This window comes from Hypanus sabinus, chromosome 17, assembly GCF_030144855.1.
Source record: "Hypanus sabinus isolate sHypSab1 chromosome 17, sHypSab1.hap1, whole genome shotgun sequence".
Lineage (NCBI taxonomy): Eukaryota > Metazoa > Chordata > Chondrichthyes > Myliobatiformes > Dasyatidae > Hypanus > Hypanus sabinus.
The window spans coordinates 28,587,994-28,607,244 of record NC_082722.1 but is presented as its reverse complement, the minus strand read 5'-3'; the positions used below and the strand labels follow the sequence as shown (position 1 = coordinate 28,607,244).

The window sequence follows — 19,251 nt, the reverse complement described above, 5'->3', positions numbered from 1 at the left end:
GAAATTCCCCCTCATTTCCCCACCACTTCCATTGGCAGCTCATTATGCATTCTCACCACTCTGTGTGAAAAAGTGCTCCCTTAAATATTTCACCTTTCACCCTTAACCTGTGATCTCTAGTTCTAGTCTCACTCAACCTGAGGGAGAAAAGCCTGCTTGCATTTACCCTATCTGTACCTTTCATAATTTTGTACACCCCTAGCAAATACCCCCTCTTTCTCCTATTCTGCTGACTAATTCACTCTTTCCCTAAAACTCATATATTACTTAGATTTATTAATAACTTATATTTCCAGACAGGCCTTAAAGAACAACACAGGTTTGAAAGGCATGTTGAAGGAGTCCATTTATTTTCATTTGTATTTCACATTTTGTTTGCATTTAGTTGGCAGCGATGGTGCTATCGATCCAGTCCCTGAGCTCCGTCACGCGGGCGTAGACTCCAGGAGTTCTGGTGGAGCAACGGCTACTGCCCCAGGAAACGATGCCAACCAAGTTCCAGACGTTGTTCCTCTGACAGACAAGCGGGCCGCCGGAGTCACCCTGTAAACAAGTCACAGCCCCAGGCTTGGTTACATTGCCTTTTTGCAACTTAAAAGAGGTTCACGTGCTTTGAAAAGGTTTCATACCATGCAGGAAGAAGCACCAGCAGCACCAGCGCAGATCATGATGTCAGAGATATTGCTACCCCAGTACTCCCTGCAGTTTGCGTTGGAGATGAGGGGAAGAGCAGCTTGCTGCAGTTTGTTAGGCCGCTCAGCAGCTGTGGAAACATTAGACGATACTTCAATCAGTTTTCCTTTTTTTTAAAGGGTCACATTCCAAAGAAAGGAAAAGGGTATATTTTCAGCCATTAGAAACCTTTTATAAACCTACTGATTCCCATGGTTGCCTTGACTATACCTCTTTCCAGCCTGTCTCCCTTTTCTCAATTCTTGTGCTTGCACTGTATCTATTCCCAGGATAAGGCTTTTCTTTCCAGGACAGGGAGGAGGTGAACAGACAGGTGTAGCATTTGTGTTGCATGCAGGGATACGTGAGCGAGACTAGTGGGGAGGGCCGAACGGACAAAGGAATCATGGAGGGAGCAATCCCTACGAAACGCGGATAGTGGGGGAGGGGGGAGGTAGCGATGGTAGGAACCCGCTGAAGATGCGGAGAGTGGAGGGAAGGTAGAAACATTTTGGCGGTAGGATCCCTTTGCAGACGGTGAAAGTTGCGGAGAATGATGCGTTGGGTGCGGTGGCTCATGAGGTGATAGGTAAGGACAAGAGGAATTCTATCCCTGTTCAGGTGGCAGGAAGATGGGGTGGACGTGGATGTCCGGGAAATGGACGAAATGCAGATGAGGAAGAGAAGCCCCGTTCTTTGTCCTTATCCCTGGGACAGATGCGGCAGAGGTCAAGGAACTAAGCAAAAGGAATGGCGTTTTTACAGGAGATAGGATGGAAATAGGTATCGTCAAGATGGCCGTGGGAATATAACTGAACTCATGTTCACCTATCTCAACTCTTTTATATCCCCCTTGGTTCAGTCCCTTCCCAGATCAACACAGGTTTATAAAAGATGTCAGTAGATAGTTTGTCTCTAGAGATGGAGACAGAGAGATTGAGAAAGGGGAGGGAGGTGTCAGAAATAGACCAAGTGGATTTAAGGGTAGGGTGGAAGTTGAAGGCAAAGTTTATTGAAATTGATGTGCTCAGCACGAATGTGTGAAGCAGCATCTGTGCGGTTGTCGATGTAGTGCAGAAAGAGTTGGGGAGATTTATCAGGGAATGTTTGGAACATGGACTGTTCTACATAGCCAATGAAAAGGTAGGCATAGCTGGGGCCCATACAGGTGCCCATGGATACCCCTAGAGTTTGGAAAAAGTGGGAGGGACCAAAGGAGACATTGTTGAGGGTGAAAACCAGTTCTGCCAGATAGAGGAGGCTACTGGCGGAGGGGAACTGGTTGGGTCTTTTGGACGAAAAAAAATACAGGGAACTTTAAGGTCTTCTTGATGGGGGATAGAAATGTACAGGGACTGGACATCCATGGTGAAAATGAGGCGGTCAGGGCAGGGAACTGAACATTGTTGAGGAGATCGAGAGCTTGAGAAGTGTTGCTGTGTTGATCTGGGAAGGGACTGAACCAAGGGGGATATAAAAGAGTTGAGATAGGTGAACATGAGTTCAGTGGGGCAGGAGCTGGCAGAGGCAATGGTCTTACCCAGACGGTCATGTTTGTGGATCTTGGGTAGAAGGTAGAAACAAGCAGTGCGGGATAAGGGATCTATGAGTCTGGTGGCAGTGAATGGGAGTTCACAAAGTTGATGAGATCAGTGATGGCAACACTGAGGGTCCAGAATATGGTCCTTTTCAAGGAGTTGTCTGAGAGTTGCCGACTGGCATCAGCAAGGTAGAGGTCAGTCTGCCACACTACGATAGCACCTGCTTTGTCTTTGGGTTTGCTGGTAAGGTTGTGAATGGTGTGGAGAGAGTGGAGGAAAGTGCATACAGAGGGGGTAAGGCTGGCGGAGGAGAGAGGAGTGCTGAAATTGAGGGGGTTGATGTTTCATTGGGAATTAAAGGTGAAAAGATCTGGAGCTGGCAGAGAACCAGAGTGGGATGTCCAGGAGGTGTAGGATTGGATATGGGAGAAGGGGTCATTGGTGCAGGGTGGGGGAATCTTGCCAAAGAAGTGGGCTTGGAGACAGGGGCAACAAAACAGGAGCTCAGCATCCTGCCGGTTGCAGAACTCACTCAGATGCAGGTGAAGGAGGACAGGCGTAAGACCTTTGCTGGGGACAGAACGTTCCATCTCGGAGAGGGGAAGGTCGGAGGGAATGGGGAAGACGTGGCAAGGACTCGAGCTGGGATTGGAAGGGGGAGGAGAGTGGGCATCCAAACAGGGTGGAGGGTTAGGGTGTTCCGGGAAGGTAGGGTGGGAGGAAGATGGTGGCTCTGAAGATCCAAAAAATAACAGGGGGTCCTGAGAGACCTGGGGTTGGAGCAAACTTCCTCCTTATCCCTGTTCTAAACGAGCATTCGTGTACTGTGAGCCTGTGCCCTCTGCTGTTAGGCTCCCCCACTGTAGGAAACATCCTGCCCATGGCACTCTATCTAGGCCTCTAGGATTTGCTCATCTCCTCCATATAACTGATTCAGTCTGGTTAAAAGTGAAGTCAAAGTGTCAGTAAATTTATCATGAAAGTGCATATGTATATGTCATCATGTGCTAAATTGAGGTTCATTTTTCTTGCAGGCATTTACAAGTACAATAGAACTTCTGAAAAAGCTACATTAACAAATACAGACAGCCACTGTGCAAAGGAAAACAAACTGTGCAAAAATAAATAAACAAATAAATAAATACAGAGTATATGACTCAAGAGTCCATGAAAGTGAACGTGTAGGTTGTGCTATCAGTTCAGAGTTGAGGTGAGTGAAGTTACCCTATGATGCAATAAGGTCACATTAAGACAAGTAAAGCAAAAAGCTAACTCAGGAATTCTTCCCACAAACTGTCGAAAGCTGTATTTCCCAATGTCAGCACAAATTGATTCGTGACCACATTATCTCCAAGTTGCTTTTCGTTTGAGAATTTGCCTTTGCTGATGTTCGAGTACCTGACAACTGACTCTGGAATGAACAAAGTACATCAGGTGAAGGATCATCCAGTGAGGCTTTGTCGCTGGAGCTGAGATATAAAAAGAGGATGGTCTTATTGTTGGGATTGCACTATAGGTCTCCAAATAGTGAACGGGAAGTAGACGATTAGAACTTTCCTAAAATACTGAGGAACATACATACTGTCAAGGGCTTAAAGTGATTTCAAGGAAGTTTCCTTGGGCAGTATACCACGGGCCTTACAATGGAGAGGGCAAAGCTCGACCTGCACTTGGGAAGGTGACAGTGGGGGAGCACTTAGGGACCAGTGACTATAGTTCTATTAGTTTTTAAAGGGTTAATGGAAAGGGACAGAATTGTTCCACAGGTTCAGTTTCTAAGCTGGGCAAGGATAGATAATTTTAACAGTATGAGACAGGAGATTGCAACGATTGTTCGGAGTAGGTAGTTTGTTGGCAAAGAGACCGCAGCTAAGTGGGCGGCTTTTAAATGTGATCTAGTGAGAGCTCAAAGTCTGCATGTTCCTGTTAGAGTGAAGGGCAAGGCAGGCAAGAGTAGGGAAGCTTGGATAATGAGGAGGCGTGGATTAGGTACAAGCAGCTGGGATCAAGCAAATCTCTGGAGGGATATAGGGCAAAAGGAGGGCTTGAGGGAACTTTGACAGAGTATACTAGCAAAATTCTACAGGGATTGTATAAATATATTAAGGTAGAAACAGGATAAGGCCCCTCAAAGATCACAGGAACATATCTTTGTGTGGAGCCACAGGAGATAGGCAAAGTCCTTAATGAATATCTCTCTTGTTTTTTTTACCATAGAGAGATTCATGAAAACTTAACAACCAGGAAATTTAAATGGAGATGTCTTGGTGATAGTCTGCATTACAGTAGACAGGGGGCTGAATGTCTTAAAAGCTAGGAAGGTAGACATATCACCAGGTTTGACCAAGTTTATCTAAGAATACTCTGGGAAACTAGAGAAGAAATTGTGGGAGCCTTGTCTGAGATATTTGCATCATCATTAGCCACAAATGAGGAGACAGGAGAGTAGCGAATGTTGTGCCTTTATTTAAGAAGGGAGCAAAGAAAAACATGGGAACTACTTGAAAGGATTCTGAGAGGCAAGATGTACGTAGATCTGGAAAGTCAGGGATTGATTAGATCAGTATGGTTTTGTGCATGGGAGATCATGTCTTACGAACTTGACTGGGTGTGTGTCATAGAAAGTCTATGACGGGAGGTGGTAGATCTATTTTATATAGACTTCAGTAAGGCCTTTGATGAGGTTCCATATGGTAGGCTGCTCTGGAAGGTGAGATTGCATTGAATGCAGAGAGAACTGGCTAGTTGGATACATGATTGTCGGTGTAGAAAGCAAAGGATGATGGTAGAAGGTTGCTTATTGGACTGGAAACACGTGACTCGTGTGTCTCAGGGGCTCTGCTTGAGCCCATTGCTTATCAGCTTTATCAATGATTTGGATGATAATCTACAAGGCAATGTTAATAAGTCTGCATTCGACATTACAGCGGACAATGGAAAAAAGGTTATCAAAAATTACAGGCAGATCTTGATCAACTGAGTAAATGAGGCAAAAAGTGGAAAAATGAGTTAAATTCAGATCAATATGAAGTGCTTATTTTGGAAAGTCAAATCTAGATAGGATTTTCACAGTGAATGGCAAGGCGCTGGGGAGTGCTGTGGAACAGAATGCAAGTCACAGGTAGATGAGGAGGTGAAGAATGTTTTTGGCACACTGGCCATCTCTCAGGCAATGAGTATAAAAGCTGAGAAGCCACGTTGTGGTTGTATTGGACACTGGTAAGACTGCTCTTGGAATATTGTATTCATTTTTGATCACTGTGCTGTAGTGAAGGTGTTGTTAGACTGGAAGAGGTATGAAAAAGATTTATAAGGATGCTGCCAGGATTTGAATAACTGAATTATAGGGCGAGTTTGAAGAAGCTAGAACTTTATTCCTTGGAGCATAGAGGACTGAAGATGATCTTATAGAGAGGTATAAAATCATGATTGGCAAAGATGGGGTGAATGCATTCCGTCTTTTTCCCCAGAGTTGGGACATCAAGAGCAAGAGGGCATAGGTTTAAGGTGAGAGAGGAAAGATTTCAGGGGAACTTGAAGGGCAACCTTTTTTTTTCCACTAAGGGTGGTACCTATGCAGAACCAGCTACCAGAGGAAGTGGTGAGGCAGATACAATAACAACTTTTAGAAGACAGTTGGACAGGTACATGGATTGGAAAGGATTAGAAGGTTATGGTACATGGATTAGAGAGGGTTAGAAGGTTATAGGACTATGCACTGGAAAGGTTTAGAAGGTTATGGGACTATGGATTAGAACGATTTGGAAGGTTATGGGTCTGTGGATTGGAAGGGTTTGGAAGGTTATGGGTCTGTGGATTGGAAAGGCTTAGAAGGTTATGGGTCCATGGATTGGAAAGGTTAAGTTATGTGTCTATGGATTGGAAAGGTTTAGATTATGTGTCTATAGTTTTGAAACATTTAGAAGGTTATGGGTCTGTGGATTGGAAAGTTTAGATAGTTATGGGTCTATGGATTGGAAAGGTTTAGAAAGTTATGGGCCAAACATTGGCAAATGGCACTAGATTGGATGTGGTACCTGAGTCTGCTTGGACCAATTGGGCAGAAGGACCAATTTCCAATCTATAAGACACTGTGAACACCCCAACACTGGATGAGTTGTCAAAGCCCACAATTTCCCTCTGATGAATAGAATCATCCAATTCCTTGATCAGAGAAACTTGTTGCAGCCATGAAGTATTATTCACAGCATAACCTTTCAGATTGTCAATTATCTTGGGAATCTATCCACTGCTCCCCGTCAGGGTAAGGGTACAAAGACACGGAGCTCAGAACTAAAAAATGCAGTAATTTGTAAAGTTTTGAACTGACGTACGGTAAGCACGAGTCCTTCCCCATCCCGTAGTGACACACATCATGCCATCTGGGTAGTTATCAGCTACAGCAGCGAGACAGACTGGTGACACTTGACTGTTGAATTGAACGGGTGTTGCAAGTTTCACCACAGAAACATCATAATTAATGGTGTAGCTGTTCCATTTGGGGTGTGTAATGACCTGTAACAGAAAGAACATGGATGATGGCTGTGCCTAGTACTCATCTTTTAAAGTTGGCACTCGCTTGAGGCAGATAACTTCAGACTTTCCTAGGTTTCATATCAATGCAGCTGCACTCTTGTTAAAAATAGAATTCAAAAGCCCTTTATTAGAAAACAAAGTCAGCAATTTAAAGAAAAATAGATAGACTTACAAGCTGGAAGGGGAAATAAATGGCTGCATTCTGTGGTTTACCATTACACTGGTGCTGTCGTCTTGTATAAAACATCTTCAGTTTTTTCTTTCTGAATTTGATTAACTTTTTTGAGATAATTTATTTAGTTGCTTGGACACTTCGATCAAGACAGCAGTGCATGCGCTCATTCCTAAACTCTATATGAACAAAACAGCAGTCACCTCAGCACAATAGACAACCATTTCTCATTGCATGTACATCTGTCTCAATTGCTAATGAATTTCTTGCAAAACACTAGACACCAGGACACAACAGTTTTCGGAAGACAAAAGAAGATGCAAAAATCATTCGGCAGTGTCAGCAATCAATCCCAAATCATTGACTCAAAGTGGCTCTGTTTTGTAACAAATTAAGCGATTGTTGGTAATCTGTTGATACGCCAACCTTATCTAATACAGGGACGAATCAGGTAGAGCAAAGGGTGCCGGTCCAGCAACCAGGCCAGAGAGGTTCAAACGTTACCATGTGTGCGGCCATATCAGACACTGGCATTCTGGCATACATCCCAAAGACTGGACCTTATACCAACCCACACATTATCACATTCCTCGAGGGGCTTTACAGGCAACCCTTAGTGAACCGGTTGCCAGGTTCAATAGCCCATACTATGTCATCACGTCAGCCAATATATCTTTCCACCACTCATCTGCAGTGACTGGTTTCATAGAAACATAGAAAATAGGTGCAAGAGTAGGCCATTCGGCCCTTTGAGCCCGCACCACAGTTCAGTATGATCATGGCTGATCATCCAATTCAGAACCCTATACCTGCTTTCTCTCCACACCTTCTGATCCCTTTATCCACAAGGGCCATATCTAACTTCCTCTTAAATATAGCCAATGAACCGGCCTCAACTGTTTCCTGTGGCAGAGAATTCCACAGATTCACCACTCTCTGTGTGAAGAAGTTTTTCCTCATCTCGGTCCTAAAAGGCTTCCCCTTTATTCTTAAACTGTGACCCCTCGTTCTGGACTTCCCCAACATCAGGAACAATCTTCCTGCATCTAGCCTGTCCAATCCTTTTAGAATTTTATACGTTTCAATCTTCTAAATTCCAGGCTTATCCACCCCGTCCGTGAAACTCTTTCCACCACACTCCCCATTCCTCAACTCTATTGGGTTTCGTCATGACGACCACATGCCACTGATGGACCCTATGACTGAGGATCACCATGCAGACGTCCAGGGCCAGATTTGCCATTCCAGGAGGTGCATTGCTTTGTGATTGTGATGAAAACGTGAGGCCCAACCAGGGACAAAATAGATCAGAGGTGACCATTATTGTACTGCATTTCTGTTATCAGAGATGAATGATTTTTTCTCCTAAAGGTGTGGGCAATTTTGTCTTTGACTTTCATGTAACGACAGTTGAGATTTCAGACTGTGTTTAGGTTTGCATTCTTGCCTCTCATCCTGCTGACCCTTCGAAGTTCTTACTCAAGACTGGAGTTGTCATCATTGTATTTACAATAATAGACAAAGTGTCCTGATCTCTGGCGTGATACATAGCATGCAACAAGCGTCACACTGTACGACTGATCATGTGACTCTTTGAGAAGGATGGCCACTGTTTTGGCAGTGATTAACCAGTGATTGCTAATATGTGTCAGTGAGGTAATGCTGTGTGCTACTGTTTTAATTGAATTATTCACTTTTGCTGCAAATATTTATTATTTTGATCTGCTGAGTACAGCTTGCAGTGAGAATGAGGAGTTTAGCACAATGGGTTAGTCTTTTGCAGCCTGTGTCGACTGTTTAGAGAATGTGCCTACGTTTTGACCTGTGTGGTTAAGCACCTGAAAAACTGTAATAGGGCTAATATTATATTCTCTTTTAATTTTGATCTAAAATGGCTGTGATACCAAGCATTAATGACTTAAGTTAGTTCTCACTTTATATAAATGAGATAGGAATAAAACGTTAGTTTATTTTGTTGGTTCCAAGCTATAAGCATTCAATGGTCTTGAGAGTGGCCTCATTTTGTTCTGGCTGTGAGCCTAATGTCAGCATTGACATTTCCAGAGAATTCATGCATTCCAATGTGAAATGTTTGCTTCATGTTTCTGCTTATGACTGAGTTTGTCTTTTCATTTGCTACACTGCAAGTAACATTTATTGCAGGAAGGCCATGTGTCAGGATATTGGGGCTAGTGCAGAGGGAAATTAATCTGAATTGGATTAAAGCTGGGGCCCCAACACCTGAGGGATGTGACGTGTTATAATCTTTTATTATCTCCGTCAGCACCTGAAATAATTCTTGCTTTTGCTTGTTATCGATATCTAGTGATTGTGTTATTGGTGCTATGAAGTTTATCATGGTGAGGTGTATTGGAGACTGAAACCACTTTCAATGTTGGACACCCCTTACTAAGATCCTGTGTTCTGTCTGTATGGTATCCATCGCTGCACATCATTTTGGACCCTAACGGAACTGTAGCCCAAGTTTGACCTGAGTTTAAACAAATTCCTAGTTTTACAGGGGGATACGTACCTTAGCAATGGACATGGACTTCTGGCTGGCTTCAGTTTTTAAACTTTTGTCATGGGCACCAACAATAACGAAGTCGTTCATACTGTACGTGGCAAAAGATAAACAAAAGCAGTGACAGTGAGTTTGCTTGTTGCAAGACACCAGCAACTCCGAGCTTTATCCGTGATGGGGTGGGGGGGAGTGTGGAGGGAAAATTGTACTTCCCCGTCAACGATATCCTAAACTATTCATGTGAGGATCTTTCCTCCTTAGGTCAATGTTCTTCCTCACAAGAGCAATTTTCCTTTGCCTCATTTATCACTTTGAACAAAAATATCAATTAAAGCTGCATCATCCCTCAGGAATTGGTCAATGATTCACTCTTTCTCTCTTGGTAGGTGCTGTGACTTACCTCACGCCGCAATGCGCAGCGGTGACAACCCAGTTTTCATTGATCAAGGAACCGCCACAGAAATGCCAACCAGAGTCACTCTGTTACACAAGGAAAAAGGATGCTCATAGAAACATCTTAAGTTTTTCTCTAACATACAGAAGTAGTTTTTTGAAAATTGACAGTGACTCCATATTGCAAATTGGGTAAAAGGAAACAAGACTCATAATATAACAAGGAAGTTAACAAACGTCATTGGATCATGAATTCAAAGAAATTCGTTGAAGAACAAAGTTCTAAAGATGCAATAAATAACTACTGTAAAACTAAACTTTTATGTTAAATGAAACATATGATTAAAAACAGGGCTAATATTGTAATACCAAGAACAATTAAGCGGGATTTAGAAAATGATGTGGAAATCTGAAAAGCTGGATAAGAATTGCTTAAAGGGAGTTTGAAAAATGAATAAAAGATAATGTAAGGAAGTTTATGGGGATATAAAATATTTTCCTGAAGAATATTTAAAGTAAAGAGAGCCTGGGAGCAATCCGAGACAAGAGATGGAGATGAATTGTGCAAGATGAAATGGCAGCAAGATGTTATATTATGCAAGTACTAATGGGAATGAATATACGGATGCTACGTAGAGGGAAATGTAACTGCAGGAAGGGAGAAGTTCTAAAAAGAAGGAAACAAGAAGCTCCATGCAGTCAAAATAATTTGTAAAAGAGGATAATGTAGTTTTCTTTATCTTAGTGTTCAAATTGCGACTTAGCACTGTAGAATTATTGATCAAAAGATAGGGAAAGATAGGCCAAGTAATCGTAAACCAACTGGTATGAAGTCATTTATGGATCAACTCTGAGAATCTATAATTTCCCACAATTAGTAAGAATTCAGACACGTTAATTAAGAATAACCAGCTTGGATTTGTTAAAGATAAATAGTGCTTTCGCAAAGGATTGTTGAAAGACTGTTACATCAAGGTTTTAAGAAAGTAATTCATGTGAAGCTTGTTAAATAAAAACAGACAAACATATATTAGGACAGATAAAAAGTTGATTGACAGAAACAAGAGAGACAGAGAGAGAGGGTGAGAAAGAGAGAGAGAGAGTGAGAGAGGGTGAGAAAGAGATAGAGAGAGGGTGAGAAAAGAGAGAGAGAAAGAGGGTGAGAAAGAGAGAGAGAGGGTGAGAAAAGAGAGATAGAGAAAGAGAGAGGGTAAGAAAGAGAAAGGGTGTGTATGAGAGAGAGAGCAAATAGGTAAGTAGGTAGGTGGGTAGGTAGACTGGGACAGAGTGGGAAACTGCATCCCAAACAATGGTGCTGAGTTCACTTCCTGACAAATTAATGACATTTCAAGTTAAAGCCTCTGTAATATTAAAAAATAGGTAAATGGATAATTTTTTTGAGAGTCGTGGTCACTAAAAGCAAAACAGGATTACTTAAAGAAGTGCCACTGAAATGCAAACATATTTACTTTTTAATCTGTCAAACAGGTATGAGCAGAGACAGATTTTCACATAACTTCATCTTTTGAGCAAAGAGCTGCAAATATTGCCCATTACTGTGTCTATTAACCAAACAGGTTGCAATATAAATACAGACGTAGCTGGCCTTTTGTAGCAATTTCAACAGTTCTAAGTTAATTTGTATTTTGTATGTGAAGTTGGTTAGGCCACAGTAGTGTGGCGGTTAGCAGATGCTATTACCACTGGGGGTGTCAATCCTGGTGTCCTCTGTAAGGAGTTTGTACGTCCTCCCTATGGAATGCATGTTTTCTCCTGGTGCTCCGGTTTCCTAGCACGGTCCAAATGACCTACCAGCTGATGGGTTATTTGGTCATTGTAAATAGTCTAGTGATTAGGTTAGGATTAAATCGGGGCTCACTGGGCAACGTGGCTCGAAGGGCTGGAAGGGCCTAGTCCACGTTGGCTCTCTAAATAAACAATAAATAACAAAATCAAATAACTAGCTGGATAACACTAGCTGACCTGCAGGGAGATCTGCCAGGGCCAGGATCCTGGAATGGCCTCTTCACCATTGACGATGCGAGAGTAGCCCGACACAACCGGGGCAATGGCTGGAGATCCACAGCCTGCACCTGTGTGGAGAGAAGCAGTTGCTTAATGTAAACGTTGCCAACCGCATTCAACGCAACACCCTCCCTTCCAATGGTTAGAAGCAGAATTCTAATTTCCAGTGATATTACCATAGGTGACTCCAATGAAAGCGAAGCAGGAGAGAAGCCAGACGAACGCCATGGTGAGCTTACAACATTCTTTTAGAGACTGATGACTGGTTTTATAGGCTCTAGTTGCCATGAACTTCACACTTCTAAGTCATAAATTTTAAAAAAATGCTCTGTGTTTAAAAGTTAATGACAGCATATGTTACTTATTCCTTTTCAAAGTAAACAAATATTATACAAGGTTGTGAAAAATCTGGAAAAAAGGCAAATATCTTAGACAAATGCAAATAACGCACATCTGGTCTTTGGTACATAACTTCTCAGCCCTCAGTATGGTCGCAATGAGTTGCTGATAAACACCTGCACAGGTCAATGCAGTTCCTGATAAGCACCTGCACAGGTCAATGCAGTTCCTGAGCATCAGCGTCTTCACACGAAGTTGCTCCGATTCACCCCCATTTGTTGGTCCAGTAAGAAAAATGCGAAGTTTGTTCTGGAAGACCACATCAGCTGGCCTCAGCCCTGGCAAGTGTGAAACCCACGGGAGACCTACAGTATATAGTTACCTAGTAACACACACAAAATGCTGGAGCAGCTCACCAGGTCAGGCAGCATCTATGGAGAGGAATAACGAGTCGCACTTTCAGACTGACACCCTTCATCAGGATTGAAAAGGAAGGGGGAAGGTGGGGTGGGGGAGGGGAAGGAGTACAAGCTAAAAGGCGATAGGCAAAGCCAGGGTGAGGGGGAGGTGGGTGGTGGAGGGGGGGGAATGAAGCGAGAAGTTGGGAGGCGATAGGTAGATAAGGTAAAGGGCTGTAGGAGAAGGTATCTGATTGAAGAGGAGAGTGGACATGGGAGAATGCAAAGGAGGAGGTGACAGGCAGATTAAGAGAAGAGGGGACTCAGAATGGGGAATGGGAAAAAGGGAGAAAGGGGAGGGGGAGAAATTGCTGGTACTGACTGAGCGCAATCCTAATGAAGTCCAGGTGTCTTTGAGAATCAGAACTAAACATACTGTTGCCATACAGGCCTAGAATGATCAGCATCAGCAGTCTCACTGAAGTCTCATATTAACTCATTGGTGATAATTTCTTTAAAGCACCTTCAACATTTTTTCCCAAACTTTTAATGTACCTCACTCGTGGCCCTCTACCTTTCTCCCAGTCAGAGAACTAAGCTGGGAACTCGCTCTACTCTCACACACAGTGTGAAGCAGGAGAGATCCGGGTGACTGCCTTAGATTAAATTACATGTTTTGGAGATTGTTAATGGGTGCTGTCTGTTTCTGATGATGTGAACCTCTGGGTTCCTCACAGTGGGAGTGTCATAGATAACAAAGAGTGATATTTATAAGGAACACTAGTTTTCTGGCATGAAGTTCATGCCTAATATTTATCATACCCTGTAAGTATGAGAAAAGGTCCTCACAGTTCTGATTTTCGTTTAACTTCCATTTTTAATAGGTGTTTAGATTCACCTAATTTAGTATCAAAAATACTTACATGTAAACAAATCAGGAGCGCTAGTAGGCCACTTGGCCCTTTGAGACTGGTCTATTGTTCCATATGATTATGGCTAAGCTGAGTGACCCTTAGCTCCCCTTTCCTTCCTACCTGTAGTAACCTCTTAGCCTCTGGCTTACCAACAATCTATCTAACACTGCCTTAAAAATATTGCAAAACTCTGTTTCCTATGCTGTTTTAGGAAGGAAGTCCTGGAAACTCATGACCTCCTGAAAGAGAAAAAATCTCCCCTCATCTCTTTCTCAACTGAGCAAAGAGTGTTCTTAAACAGTGATCTCTAGTTATAGATTCTCCTACGAGGAAACATCCTCTTCACATTCACCTTATCAAGTCCCCTCAGAGTCAAATGTGTTTTGAACATGTCAAAGCCCCACTATATTGGTGAGACCTGGTGGAGACTGAGGTTTGCTTTGTCGAGCACTACAACAGACAGGATTTCCCAGTGGTCACCCATTTTAATACCAATCCCCAATCCCATTCCAACATTTCAGTCCATGGCCTCCTCTCTTACCCTTCTCTTCTCCTCACCTGCCCATCACCTCTCTCTCTGGTGCCTCTCCTCCTGCTCTCTCTCCCATTGTCTACTGTCCTCTCCTATTAGATTCCTTCTTCTTCAACTATTTACATCATCCACCTATCTTCTCTCTGCTTCTCACTTCATTCCCTCTCCCTCACTCCCTCACATGTTTCACCTATCATTTTCCAGCTTGGACTCCTTCTCTTCACCCCACCTTCTTATTCTGGCTTCTTCCAATTTCCTTTCCAGTTCTGATGAAAGGTCTTATCATGAAACGTCAACTGTATTCCTCTCCATAGATGCTGCCTGACATGCCAAGTTCCTCCAGTATTTCTGCAGAATCTGTTGTGTTTGAAATTCCATTCTTTCATTCTTCAATAGTCCAGTGAATAAAAGACTAATCTGTTCAACCTTTCTGGTCATTCCAGGTATCAGTCTAATGACACTTCTGAACTGTTTTCAGTGTAATTAACTTCTTCTTTAAGTTATTGTGCACAGTGCTCCTGACATTGTCTCACAGATGACCCACATCACTGAGACATGTTTGAATCTTAGTGTGGTGAACTACATATACCTGTCTGGACACGCCCCCTGCTGACTGCTCCTGTGGCTCCTCCCACAGACCCCTGTATAAAGGCGATCGAGGCCTGAGCCCGGCCTCTCTGTCTCCAGGATGTAGTATGGTGGTCAACCACTGCTTGTTCTTTCTTCCAGTCAATAAAAGCCGATATCTCGCCTCACGTCTCAGAGAGAGTTATTGATGGTGCATCACTTAGCTTACTCAGGTAAAAGTCAATAAAAGAGGAAACTTGGGGGAGGTGTTCGATAGGATGGTTGATCCAGGAAGGCCCTAATTATACACAGTCTATTTATAAATGGGTGCAGGGAACACCCTGCCAGTTCTGGTGGTAGAGGCAGATACATTAGGGGCTTTTAAGAGATTCTTAGATAGGAAGATGAATGAAAGAATCATGAAGGGATATGTTGAAGTGAAGGATTAGATTGATCTTCGAGTAGGTTAGAAGGTTGACACAACTTTGCGGGCTGAAGGGCCTGTACTGTGCTGTAATGTTCTAGGTTGTGTTCTTGCCTACACTCCTACCATTTTCTCTCTGTGGAAACTCTTAACTTGTTCAATATTTCCCTTCTTTTACAACTGTAAATTGTTTAGAGAAAATCTTTGAACTACCCAGTATATTTTGCTTTTACTGTCCCATTCTTTTCAACCTTAATATTGTCCCCCTTTTTAATCAAGAATGAAAATGTTTTTCTGATTGCTACTTGTAGAATCAATCACATTTGTTATTTTGGAGAGAACGGGGTTTTCACCCTGCCAAGAATAGTCCTTTGGGAACTGGAATGGCTCTTTAAACTGAGAAGGGTCTCAGCCTGAAATGTTGACTATCTATTCATCTCCATAGATGCTGTCTGACCTGCTGAGTTTTGTATGTGTGTGTGTTGGTTTGCATCTTCAGCATCTGCAGAATTTCTCCTGTTTTGACTGATTATGATAAGGTGTTACAAAAGAGGCTTGTTTATAAAACAGAAATGCACAGTACACAAGGGAGCAAGAAGGATGGGGAAAGCATTGGTTAAAGGGCAGAAAACAGTCCCCTTTGCCCTCTCTTTCTCTGGCCTTTATGCCTGCAGGCATTCTATCAAAAAGCATTAGACAGAAACTGTACTTCCTTTCTTTTTATCCAAACAATTAACCAGAGTGCCAAGTGAGATTCAGAAACTCAAGGAAACGTATTTATTTTCACAAGTTTTGTTGTGGACCAGAAATTCTATAGAACTTTCTCAGGAGGGTGATCATAAGCTCATAAGACATAGGAGCAGAATTAGGATAATTCAGCCCATCTGGTCAACTCCACCATTCCATCACGGCTGATTTAATATCCCTCCCAACCCAGGAATTCTGCCAGCTTTCCACAGCGGACCTAAGGAAAACTCACATATGAACTGCATCACCATGGAAGTGCAAGAATAAATGTCTCATTATTTGTCTTTAAATAATCAAAATATATAAGAAAAGAAGCAGATTAGCAACTTTCTGTTTGGAAAGGAACGGCACTCCTTTAACAGCACAACAGCACAAGAGCACAAGAGCACAAGAGATTCAGTATTGTAGGTTATCAAATAGCTGAGAAAGCTTTCGACAGGTAAATGGATACACGTGACCTTGTCTTATGTAAATAACCAGTTTCTTGCACAATATTTTAGAGAAGTGGAAGATAGGAAACTATTCTATTTGCTTCAGGAGAGCCCAGCTCAGGTTTTCCTCTAATTATTAGAAATTTTAAACAGCAACTTCCCTTCAACCATTCAGTTCTGGAACCAACCCATACAACCCTAATCACTGCCACAGTAGAGTAATGCTAGCTGTGACCACCTTGACCTGCAATGACATTTCTGTTGTAGTTGTGATCTTTCCTATATCATTTACGAGGGGCGATTGATAAGTTCGTGGCCTACAGTAGAAGATTTTAGAAAACCTAGCATACTTATTTTTCAACATAGTCCCCTCCTACACTTACACATTTGATCCGGCGGTCGTGGAGCATACGGATCCTGGACCTCCAGGAAGTGTCCATGGCAGGAGTGATTGATAAGTTTGTGGCCTAAGGTAGAAGGAGATGAGTAATTAACTTCAAACTTTCTGCATGATCACTCAAAGAGTTGACCTGAATGTGCATGTAACGAGAACTGTATAACTCAACTCCACGACCGTTAAACAATGTTTTATTGAGAGCAGTTATGGGCCACTTATCTAAGTAAGTACGTGCTTGAAGAGGAGCCAGTGGAGGTACACAGGAACTTTGCAGGGTTAATCTATTTGGTACCTGGCTTTTACTTGCTGGAGTTTAGAAGAATGGGGCGGGGGATCTCACTGAAACCCATCGAATATTGAAGGGCCTAATTAGAGTGGATGTGGAGAGGATGTTCCAATACTGGGAGAGTCCAGCACCCAAGGGCACAGCCTCTGATTATAAGGACATCCTTTGGAAAATAAATGAAGAGGAATTTCTTTCACCAGAGGGCAGTGAATCGGTGGAATTCATTGCCACGATGCTTGTGGATATACTTAAAGCAAAACTTGATAGGTTCTTGATTAGCAAGGACGTCAAAGGTTACAGGGAGAAGGCAGAAGAATGGGGTTGAGAGAGATAATAAATCAGTTAAGGTGGAATGGCGGATCAGACTCGATGTACTGGATGGCCTAATTCTGTTTTTATGTCTTATGGCCTATCTCAGTATCAGACACCTTGCTAATTTTGCTGTCATATGCAAACTTCACAGTGGCCCCTGCATTTACATTCAAATCATTTCCAGGCAGAACCCTTCTTTTACCTTTCCTATAGCTGTGCTGTGTCTAACATATGTTCTTCCACTGCCATTTCGTTCACTAGCCCAGTTTCAGAGATCAGCAGAGATGTGCTGATTAACAATGTTCCCCTGAATGCACTTCAAGAGTCTAACTTCCTCTATCTCCAGTTGATGATATTTTCCATTTCTCAGAAATTTGCCAAAGTACTTCCTCTGCCCTTAGTCTAAACAACATTGCAGCCATTGTGTTCCCTTTCTCTTGTTTCTCATATGATCTCATTTGCTAGTTTTCCTGTTGAATGGCCTACTCCTGCCCCCACTTCTCACAGTTTCAGTCAGGCCATGTCCACCTCTGCCCTTAATTGTCTTTATTCCCTAGACCAGGGGTCGGCAACCCGCGGCTCCGGAGCCGCATGCGAATTTTTCAACTCTGTGCTGTGGCTCCCTGTGGCTTTGGAAAATAGATGATGAGTATTTAATTAAAATGTATTTTATGTTAGTTTGTTAGTTTTTGAAATGTAATTCTAAATTTGAAGATTATGGTGATCTTGTACAATCTAAATAAAATGTTGTGGCGACCCATTTCCTGGCACATCCGAACTGGCTCACAATTTGCCAGTGTTCCGGCTAAGGGTGATAGCCTACGGGGGTTTGTGAGTAAGTGTCCTTTGGAGCATCTGCGCCCACGGGGGGGGGGGGCAGGTTGAGAGAGGCTTAAAAGCAAGGCTGTGTAGTTCAAATAAAGTTATCTTTGACTGCAGTTTACCCACTCCGTGTCGTTATTTTAGCGCTGCGTGTAGCACACCGCTACAATGTGTTTTTATCGCTATTTATATATGTCACCACTGCCAATGCCTGACACCCGCCAGTGCGCGATTTCTTTTAATTTTTCGATCCAAGGTAGGCTAACGATGTAGTAACCTTCAACCCAACGTCTTTTTTTCGGAATTCAAAATGTTTTTGTTGCATGCAGAAATGTAATTTCGTTTGCTCTGCAGGAGTTCATCGATTTCATAAATGCAACACATTATAGTTTGTTTATACATAGCTTAAAGGCAAAAAAAAATGTTGTATGCAGTGTTATTTCATTTTAAATGTCAAACGGGTTTTGTGGCTCCCAGTGTTTTCTTTTCTGTGGGAAGCGGGTCCATATGGCTCTTTCAGTGGTAAAGGTTGCCGACCTCTGCCCTAGACTTTTAACCCTGTCAGAAAATTTCTCTTCTTTTCCCAGTGTTTGTTTCCTCTGCCATTCAGTTCTTGCCCCTTTCCTCCCAGGCTTCTATGTATTGGCGAGGACTGGATAAAAAGTATTGGTGTCTCCGAAAGTTGTTAAAGACATTGAAGCAAATAAATGGTGGTGGAGCAGGAGTGATAAACGTGGGTCAAGTTACCTCAGAAATGCCTCGATGATCCACCTACTGGAAACTTTAATTAACTACCACAGCCTGGAAATTCTGCTGCAAAGTACAACAGTTAACTTTCACCAAAACAAGCTGCATATTTGTTCTTGGTTTTCAGTGTATTTGACAGAGAAACACACAGTGGCTTGCACACACAGATGCAATGATGACGTAAATTACACATTTTTTTTTAAATTCGCGATCGGGACTGGTTGTTAAGCCTCAGAGTCGGGTTTAAGGCTGATTTTGGCCTTTGTTAATGAGAGCTGAGCAGTCGAGAGTCAGACAGGACCGTTGTGTCAAACACGAAATGCTGGATGTACTCAGCAGGTCGGGCAGCTTTCACATTCACTTCAATGAATGCTGCTGAGTTTCCACTGAGTTCCTTCAGCATTTTGTGTGTGACTTCCAGCATCTACAGCACTGAATTTCGTGAAGTTACCACTCTGTTCCTTCATTGGCG

The 19,251-nt window shown here is 42.7% G+C and overlaps 1 protein-coding gene and 1 long non-coding RNA gene across 2 annotated transcripts; one reads left to right on the top strand and one right to left on the bottom strand.

The window, feature by feature from the left end:
- Positions 1 to 308: 308 nt before the first annotated feature.
- Positions 309 to 12,169, bottom strand: LOC132406772 (chymotrypsinogen A-like). Its single transcript, XM_059992734.1, has 7 exons — positions 12,040 to 12,169; positions 11,822 to 11,931; positions 9,846 to 9,925; positions 9,455 to 9,536; positions 6,548 to 6,728; positions 630 to 763; positions 309 to 543 (listed from the first exon to the last, which is right to left on the bottom strand). Exons 1-7 carry the CDS (start codon positions 12,149 to 12,151, stop codon positions 382 to 384), a joined length of 861 nt encoding a protein of 286 aa, XP_059848717.1. The 5' UTR covers positions 12,152 to 12,169; the 3' UTR covers positions 309 to 381.
- LOC132406776 (uncharacterized) lies at positions 704 to 11,438 on the top strand. Its single transcript, XR_009516239.1, has 3 exons — positions 704 to 838; positions 3,248 to 3,423; positions 9,832 to 11,438. It is a non-coding gene; the product is annotated as an uncharacterized LOC132406776 (long non-coding RNA).
- Positions 12,170 to 19,251: the final 7,082 nt, after the last annotated feature.